This window comes from Rhea americana, unplaced genomic scaffold, assembly GCF_003343005.1.
Source record: "Rhea americana isolate MKP2758 unplaced genomic scaffold, rheAme1 scaffold_45, whole genome shotgun sequence".
Lineage (NCBI taxonomy): Eukaryota > Metazoa > Chordata > Aves > Rheiformes > Rheidae > Rhea > Rhea americana.
The window spans coordinates 2,690,095-2,699,662 of NW_028186590.1; the positions used below are offsets into that span (position 1 = coordinate 2,690,095).

The 9,568-nt window shown below is 42.1% G+C and overlaps 1 protein-coding gene and 1 long non-coding RNA gene across 2 annotated transcripts in view; one reads left to right on the forward strand and one right to left on the reverse strand.

Moving 5' to 3' along the window:
• The window catches only part of LOC146589549 (uncharacterized), a 10,306-nt gene extending 5,818 nt beyond the window's left edge, over positions 1-4,488 (reverse strand). Inside the window, exons 1-2 of the long non-coding RNA XR_014897152.1 lie at positions 4,003-4,488; positions 259-302 (exon numbers count right to left, since the gene is read on the reverse strand). This is a non-coding gene — a long non-coding RNA (uncharacterized LOC146589549). The remainder of the gene's footprint in view (positions 1-258; positions 303-4,002) is intronic.
• A 1,240-nt stretch (positions 4,489-5,728) lies between these two features.
• The window catches only part of KCNQ5 (potassium voltage-gated channel subfamily Q member 5), a 304,096-nt gene continuing 300,256 nt past the window's right edge, over positions 5,729-9,568 (forward strand). The window contains exon 1 of the mRNA XM_085316085.1: positions 5,729-5,743. Within this exon, the coding sequence (XP_085172211.1) occupies positions 5,729-5,743 (15 nt within the window). The remainder of the gene's footprint in view (positions 5,744-9,568) is intronic.

Below are 9,568 nucleotides of genomic sequence, written 5' to 3' on the forward strand. Positions count from 1 at the left end.
CCCGCGGGCTTCAGGAGCGAAAGGCACCCGCTGAGCGGCGCGCAAATCACCCCGCGAGAGGAGGCAGGGCGGAACTGACCCCGCCTAACCAGCGCGGTCCTTTAAGCCCTTCAGTAGGTCTCTTCAGCCAAGGACGATATACAAAACACTGCCAAATATTATAGTAAAGAAAAAAGAAATGTTTGTTTGGTAACTGGGAGTAAGACCCTAAGCACTGGTAACTTGGGTTCTGAAGCAAAATTACTCTTCCGAGGTTACCGTAAGCATTGCCACTGCTCCCCTCACAGTCAGAAATTCATCATCTGTTGAACAGAAGGGAACAAAAAACATTTGTTACTTGCTTTAGCAGGAAACTACCTCAACCGTTACACTACTCAAGCGTACAGATTAGCTCTGGAAACAGAGAGGTATTCTTATCGGTATGGATTTAAATACGGGAAGAGATAGCGAATGGAAAGAACAACTTCAATCAGATATTTTAAGTTGCAACTGAATTGTACGTTTATGGCCTCAGTGTGGTCTGTGAAATATTCCAAAATATTATCTCTGAGCTTTCAACCATTTCTCACTTCTGCTCCACTGAATCCTTCCGAGAAAAAACATAGTTTTCTGTCAGTATCTAATACAAGGAAAGCAGAATAATGGTGATAACCATTTTCAACTGAGGGTTGAAACTGGTTTCAACTGAGGTAGTTTGTTGCTTTTATTTATCACCCATAACTAGCTTCCAGGCCATGGTTTCTTTTGGAAATGTGCAATAGTTTTGGTTCCAGTACATAATCTTTGTACTGTAAAAATCATTTTGGAACCATGGTTTTATAGTTCACCTTTTAGAAGATAATGGTTTAAATTTCTAGTTTCTCTCTTCATCGCAGTGATAAGATAGCTGCTTCTATAAAACAGTCTAGATAATATGTCATATCTCTCTTCAGCAGCTACTGCACACATGATATAGGAAACTCTCCTGCTACTGGTTACTCATTAAAGTTAAGTGATAGGGATCCACATGGCAAGGTTAAGTTTCGACATTTTAAACCCTGCTGAAAGTTGCTAATAATATTGTTTAATTTTCATTCCAAGGATTTATGGCATCATGAACCTTAGCTGTATTTTCCTCCCCAGTTGGAACCAATGAACTCCTTGCAGAATAAAAATCTTCAGGCAGCATAACAAAATAGAGGCAGAATTTGACTCCTACTTAACCAACTTAAACGGTTTTAATGTGAATGTCCTATTAACAAAGTCAGGCAAAGTCAGATCAAGATTTTCAGAAAGGACTAGATATGTCAATGTTCAAATAGGGAAATGCTARGAGAAACTTGATTTTCAAACCGGAAGCACTTAACACTTTCTTAAAATGGACCATCATGTAGGGCATCTGAAACCACTAATCCCTTTTAAAAAATACCAGTTTTGAAATGCTGCCTTTCTATCCAGGAGAAAAAAAAGGTTTGTAACTAAGCTTCTCCACACAGAAAAATCCTGCTGTAAAATTTCAACCAAATCCAAGCCATCTCATCGGGAAAAGAAAGAGATGAGAAAAGGAAGGATTTTCACTACAGGAGAGAGGGCTGGAGAAGGGCAGTACTGGCCTGCAGGACCCTGGGATCCACGGCGAGGACAGGGCAGGACAGGCACTGAAATCTGTGCTGCTCCTCGCAGTTACGCTCAGAGGCAAATGCGGTACGACGTCTCTCTTGGCTCATTCTCCCGTCTCGGTGAACTATCCCCCTTTTTTGGAGAAGCAATCAGAGGAGCTACTACATCAAACCACGGCTACCCTTTCAACCCTGTGCCCCCTGCACCTACGGCAGCTGATCCGGCAGCGGGGGCAGGATACCAGCAGTGACAGACGCTTATATGTCCTTACAGTATTGACCAGGTCAAACTTATCAAAGGGGTTTTATTTCACGGAATAGGTCATGAAGTATTCATTGCCCTGGGTTATTTAGAATCATCAAATAATTTAGGTTGGAAGGACCTTCTCAAGGTCAGCTGCTCCCACCGTCCCAAGCCCAGCCAACCTCTGAGTTAAGCCAGGTTGCTTGGGGCCTGCTGAGTTTTGAAAAACCCCAAGGTTGGAGATTCTGCAAACTCTCAGGGCACCTGTGCCAGTGCCTGACCACCCTCAAGGTAAAAGGTTGGCTTTTTTGCCACCTATCCATATTTGTGCATCTTGTTTCTCATTTAAGTGCTCTCCTAGTAAATCTGGCCTCCAGCATTTGACTGTCCTCTCCCTAACCCCAAAGGGATATTAAAAGTCCTTTCTGGCTCAATGCTTCCTTGCACATAATGATGTATATGGAGACATAATACAAGCTAGCATTGGACACACATCACCTTCTTTTTCATTCTTCCTTTTAAACAAAATAGCTACTTCCAGCCTTTCCTAAGAAGAAAGCTGTTGGATTGGCCCTTTAAGCTGCTTGGAAAAACCCCATTCTCTACAAATATCTTACTCCCCATTTTTATGATTCTTGCTTACCTGTTGTTGCAAAATTTGCCTCATTATTGCTGCTGTCTCACAGCCTCGCTAGAGCATCTGTATTCCTTTTAATTTTAGTTTTCTTGTTTCTTTGTTTTTAATATTCTCCCGAGGCAAGTTTTTAAAGTGCACACTTTAGGGTGAGATTTAAAAACATGGGTGACTAAAGTTAAGTGCCTAACTATGCTGGTAGAAGCCTAAGCAACTCCTTTCTGATGTGTTATAGTTTCAGCAGCTCTCACTGAATTTGATTACTCATCCAATAAAACAGGAGCATTTGGGGGCCCTACTGACCTTRGACATTCTCCCCTCCACTTTTGTTTTGCCTGATAGGAATAAATCTCACTGAAGTCAGTAAGAATGCAGCAGCAGAAAGGAAGAGCCCTAAGTATGTAATTCTTATTTGTCTTAGAAGTAATTTAAAATGCAAAAGCTTTCCAACAAGTAGTTGTTTTCTAATACAGTAACRGATTTATATACTTTCAGAGTCTTATCTATTCCAGCGTTCTGCACTACCCGTAGTTGATGAGGCTATAGTTACGCCCCTTGGGTAACTCAGAGGGTCTTCCTCAAATTCTCTGAGGATCATGGATGTCAAATTATTTGAACAGGCACAAAATTTATTAAAAAGGTAACTATTTTAATATTTTTAATGGAGATTGACAGGTTTTTTTAATTTTAAAATAAGCCTGCAGAATATGTTAGGTTCATGACTGATCACTTAATTCAGAAAGCATATTCCTTCAGAAAGGATAGTCCTCCAGACTGTATGCAGTCCAGTCATCCAGATTTGAGTCTAGTATTTACGCTATCAATAAAGTCTAAGACAAAGCAGTGTTTGCRTGCAAGATGAACAGCTGATGACCATCTGAGAATACTAAATCACTCCTAGATTTACAAGAGAGTTTAGATACTGTGAAACCCTGCGTTTTAGCCCCTAAAATTTGCACTCTTGTTCTGACAGCAGAAACCAGGCTACTTAATTAGGAACTAGGCCATCTCAATAATGCATGAGGCATATAGGAGCCTGCGTATAGAGGTCACAGRCGCCAGGGCACGGAGCAAGCAGCCTGCCGAAGGGGCCAGCAGCCAGCAGAGCGCATCTTCGCTTGCCTCCCTCGCTCGAGAGGAGCCACGCTGCCAGCAGCGCCTACTCAACAGCTCTGTAGCTTCAGCGCTCCCCGTTGCCTTGTGCTGCTCCGCTTCCACTGAGCAACACATAAAAAACATYAAGCGTTTCTGAAGTGAAAGCGCTCCGATGTATGAGCACCTGAAGCAGTTGGCTCTCCATATTCCTCTTCAGAGGAAAAGAGATTTTCTTTGAATCACTTGGGCTAGAGAGAGCAAGGATGAGCATGTCTCCCTCATCTAGAGGCATTCAGAGTATTTTTCTGTGTAGGAGACTTTTATTTACAATTCTTTTGATAACTTGACCCTCTGGTATCTCTAAATATTTCATGCATAATAGTTCAAGAGAAAGGAATGAGGCACCCGGTAAGAACTGTTATGATACTCACAGCTGTATTTCCTTACAGAGTAAGAAGAGACTCGTGATGAAGATACTCTTGAAGATCTGCAAAATGTAAAGTTAGGGGAGAGCTCTTAATCCTGGTCTCCCACATCTCTGATAGGTGCTCTTGTTCTTAGGTTTTCATTTAAAAGAGGAGAGCATACGAGAAAGGCATAACATCACTTCTTAGCTTAGTTTAAGAGAAAGCAACGATACCATGTGACACACTTTGTTGATCAATCTCTCAGGCAAGGTATGTGGAAAAAGGCGTAGCCTGTGCAAACAAACAACATAAATGCAAATTATGGTCCAGCTGGCTCAACCGTAGATGATGGGCTTCTAGGTATTTTCAGGAGAAAAAATTTAGGCAATTCTGAAATATTCATGTCAAAAAAACTCAATGTCTTAAAGATTAGGCTACAACTACATAGCAATTTTCCAAAGCACAGCTCCTACAGTTCAGTTCAAATGGAATAAATCTGAGGAGAAGGGGAAGGAGGAAATTGCCAAAAGTTTTGTGTTTGGCAAATAATGAAGGCCATTACATTCTAAAGAAAAAGGTCACAATGAATTATATCAAAATATCATATACCAGTTTCTTCCAGTTACAGGCAAACATCTCTAGATAACCTATCATATAAATTAGGACTATGCATTGTTGTGTCTTAACAATGTCTAAATAAAGACATTATTGTGTCTGCATCTTTGATAACTCAAAGATCAAATTGGGTTTCTACAGAATATTTCCTCCACATCCAAAGAAACCAGAAACAAATCCAAACCAGAAATTTTTACTTGTCTCATACATTGCAAACCCCCCAAAAGAATGTCTTCCTGCAGAATGCCTATGTAGCCATTACTAAGGCCCAAAGATTTCTGGCATGTTTCAAGTTTGAAATTAGTTTTCATTTAGTTTAGGGAGTTTTTTCTTGGAGGCTTTTTTTTTTAAGTTTGTGTCTGTTTTACCTACATATCTGTCAATATTTTGACCTTACTGGACTTCCTGTAGATCTACTGTGGGTTGTTATCATGCCTGCTGGAAGGAATTGACTACTTGCATGCTAGCCAAGTTGCATTCTTCTCCTTGATAATAAATGATTTTGAAGAAAATATCTTAAGGTTCAACACTTCCCTTTCTTACTTAGAGACTGTGTTTGGCTAAAGAAGACTGCATTAAACACTAACACTTTTGAGTGACATGTTTACCTGAAAACTGCTATGTATTTGGGGGAATGTAATTCAAAAAATCTAAATATTTTGAGATATGAAACTTTTTAATTCAAAAAAATATTTCATATTCTATTATATTTCAGGTCTTCTATGGTAAATTGCTTTGCTGTTCACAGCATTGATTCATGTCTTTTCTTCAAAATGGAGCAAATGCTTTGGTGTCATGCGATTGCAGGGTGGGAATGATATATGGACCAGATCTTACTACTGTGGCAGAATTGCCACCATTGAAGACATATGGTCTTGTTCTGGTACAAGATTATTTGCTCAGATAGCTGAATCACAGAGTAAGGGCACTTTGGAAGGAGGGAAGAAAAGTACCGCAAAATAACAGGAAAAAAAAAACAGAAAATAAAGTAAAAGAGAAGAGTAGGAGGGCAATTATGGAGAGACAGTGTTGGAGGCTGAACGTAACTGGATGGACAACCATGCCTTATTAATGGAGAGTACTGTTTAGATACTTAATTAAATAGGAATTAATAGAATCAATTAATTCTCTTATCATGGAAGAATATCTGGTAAGAGTAAGACGAAATACTAGATGCCAGGAAGCAAAATGAGCATTTTGCATGAAAAGCAAGGCCAAGAACTGCTGCCCTGAGCTTGGCGCGGCAAGGGCTGGAGGCTGAATTGCCCTACCAAGCGGGGCCAGCGCAGCCCGCTCCTGGCGGCAGGAGCCAAAGGGGCAGAGTGCAGAGCTCTCTCCAGCCAGTTTGGGAACTAGCCCTGGAGGTGCTAAGCCAGCCAGAGCCACTTCTGGCACACTTCTGGCCAAGAGGGTAAAGGGAACGGGTCAACACCCATTGAGAGAGAGACCCATTTGCTTCCTCTACTCAGATTAAAAGCAGCCTGAGTAACCCCAAGTGCTTATCAGTGTCAGCTGTAGTCTACTTGAAAGGAAAGCCTCATCTCAGCACAGTTCTTTGTGGAGACTGGACTTCCTCAGAGTTACCAACCTTGCCTAACAGCGAGGTCAATACTTACAGGGATCCAGGCCAAGCTTGAGGGCTGTCCTGATGAAGGCATCAGGGAGGTTGGGCAGGGTTTTCTGCACTGTCCATGCACACAACACCTTGTGGTACTCACAACCTTGTGGTACTCACAATCTTGATTCTTTCAGTTCCGTGGAAAGAAGCTTGCAGAAAAATACTCCAGCATGATAAACTTGGAGTCCTGCTACAGCAGCTGGTGTGTTGCATGCACAGGCTAGACAGCTTGTAATATGAATTCTGCCATGCTCTTCACTTTGTTTGCCATTTTGCTGATGTTTTATTATGCAAAAATGATGATTCAGTTGGGGTTTCCCGGAGATGCAAGCCATATATCACAAGGCCACACAACAACAACAGTCGCACATACCAAATGAATTGTTCATAACACTTAATTGATTTGAAAACTTATTCCTGATTGTCTTAGGCTTGGCTTCAGGAATAGTTATATGCACCCCCTCCTCCATACAGCTAGACAGAAAGGTCAAAATCTTACAAAGAGATGCAAAACTAGAGTGTATGTGATATCTCACAGTATTATGTAACACAAAAATAGCTTATTCACAAGGAACTTAAATGAACTCAAAACATGATACCATGGTAAACTGACCTTTGCAAACCAGAGTTACCAAGGCCCTTTAGCTAGCGCTCCAGCTGCCTTTCTGGGTAAAACAGACACTATATGTATGTGATTTGTACTGTTCCTTTTTTTTTGGAGGGGGGGGGTAGCACTGTGTCTTACAACGTTCAATGTATTTATGCTAGCAACACCTCCAAGAATGAGTTGTTACCACCCTCAGTGACAGATATAAAACTGAGGTACAAAGAGACAGATTTCTCAAAAACATTTAGGTACCAAAAGATGCAGACAGGCACACGGCAGACTTTGAATTACTCATTAAGCATCTAACTGTGACTTCAGGCAACTACACATTTAGGTAAATTTGACTTGAGAGGAACAGACTCTAGCCCATATCTCATGGAGCTGCACAGGGTGAGACTGCGAACCCGGCAGCCTGAATTCTGGCTACAGCCTTCCAGCTCAGCCATTCTTCTCTTCTTTTCCTTAACAGTTTAACAAGTTTTTTCTTCCATTAATGTAGTAAGCCACAGACAGCCCTGTGTTAAGATCACATCAGCCCTCGTGTGTATTCCTGTTAAATAGCTTAACAGGAATAAATGAAAGTGCAAATTCAGCCCTTGTGAAGGCCTGCTTTAACTTCTAGTACTTCTAGCCCCAAAATTTCAGTTAGTAAATGCCTTTAAAGGAGAACTTCACATACCGTTCTAGAAACATATTCTATTATCAATACAGATATGAGGGAATATCAGTACTACTTAAATATTTTCCTCTCTTCTATTCAAATGGAACCCAGAAACACTGATTTCAGACAACATGATCTCAAGTAACATATTGGAAGGAAAACTCTGAAAATCCTAAATGTACGCAACATTTTGTAATTGTCCAGAAAAAGTTAAGATGTATCAGCTGGTCCTTCTATAAGTCAAGATAAAGAACATTTGATGTACAGATTTGGAATAAGGCAACATGATCTTAAAAACTGTGATACATGATTTTGGAAGGATATGTTGTTGCCATTAGCAATAAAACACAGCAGTGGCTACTCCCTAGCTGCACTTGCTGAAGACCTTTCCCTGTCCCACCTGCAGGGGGGCATAGTCCACCAGCAGCCTTTCTCTAAGTCCAGATTCCTTGGAAAGTTCTTGCCTTGGTCATTACGTCAAGTAGATCCTGTTACTGACACCTGAACCCAGGACGATGCCGCGCTTTGAGGGCTTGCTAGAATTTCACAGGACTCATCTCTGTAGGTATTATAGAGTCAGAAGCCAAACTAGCAGGGAATCTGTTGTCTTACAAATGTAGACCCTTATTTTGCAGGGAACTGCATTACTGCTTAGAGGACCACTAGAACTTTTCTACATAGCATATGTCTTCTGCCTAACACAGGGATATTAGCTGCGTTTGAATGCTAACCATCTACTCAGTGCTTTGACTGATACATCACACTCTGATTATCTGACATGCTAACAAGCAAGCACTTCACTAATTGCCATCAATTTTTTCATAATACTTACTTTTTCTAGCATTATTTAATGAAAAATAATAGAAAAACGCTGTTGCTCACACACAGTAAAATCATATACTTAATTCAGATCTAACAGTATTATATTTGTATGCTTCTAGGTGTCTTTGCATGTACGGCTACACTTCAATATTGGCCTACTCCGTGCTCACAAACTGTCTTCCTCACTATTATTTAAATTAATAGATGACTTTAAGCACCACTAGAGGGCACAGAATTATAACAGTATTTCTTTGGGGATAACAAAAAGTGCATGAGGAACAGGAGCTCTGTAGCTTTCACGGTTTATTGCCCATAGTTCCCACTTTAAAGCCTCGATCCTGCCAACAGCGATGCCTGTGTTTAGTTGCACTGCCATAAGCAGCCCACTGGAGAGCAGATCGCCCAGGCACGGCCACTGCGCGAAGCTCTTGGGCAAGCGCGCACGGGCCTGGGGCCTTACAGCGCCGGCAAACCCAGCCAGTGTGCGCTCGCAGCTTAACTGCATGTTTGAGCTTTGGGGAATTTGAGTATCAATCCTCAAATATTTTACTCAAGTGACTAAAGCCAGCACAGTACAAATCTAAGCATAGCGACTGCGACACAACCAACTTCAAAAGACATTCTATACATATTTGCTCTAAATGGGTACTCGGGGATGAGAAAATTTGAAAAGACTATAAACACTTGCATATCAAAACAGAGAAATGCAAACAAGTCGTAAATGAAGGATTAACTAACTCAATTTCCAATTCAAAGAAAGAAGAGTAGATACGGGCTACTGGAAAGCTTAAATATTAATGGAGTTGCTGTGGATACTTATACCAACTCTTTAACATTTGTTTTGACATGTGTGCTGTTTCTGCCATCCCTCGCTGTGAGCGTGAACCCGCCGGCGTTCACCTCAGTAAGTTCCTGTTTGCGGGTGTTTGCGCTAGAGGAGGAAGTGCAGAGAAGCAAGGAAGAAGACAAAACTCCTTGCGCAAAGACAGCCCGCCCGAGGGCCTCTGCAGCAGTCCGTAAGCCCCGTGATGGCCACGCCAGCGCCACGCGTGCTCAGCTCCTCGCAAGCCGGCGCCCGCAGCCAGAGCACAGCGGCTCCCTCGCTGCTCCCGCGCGTTTTGTTTCTGAAAGTTGGGCGTGCGCGCGCGCGCTCCGCGAAAGCGCGCAAGGCGGGCGCGGCCGCGCGGGCGCGCAGTTACGGAAACCCCCAAACTTCGCGGACTCCTTAACGCCCCGAGCGGTCTGCGCGGGGCCGTGCGCGGGGCCG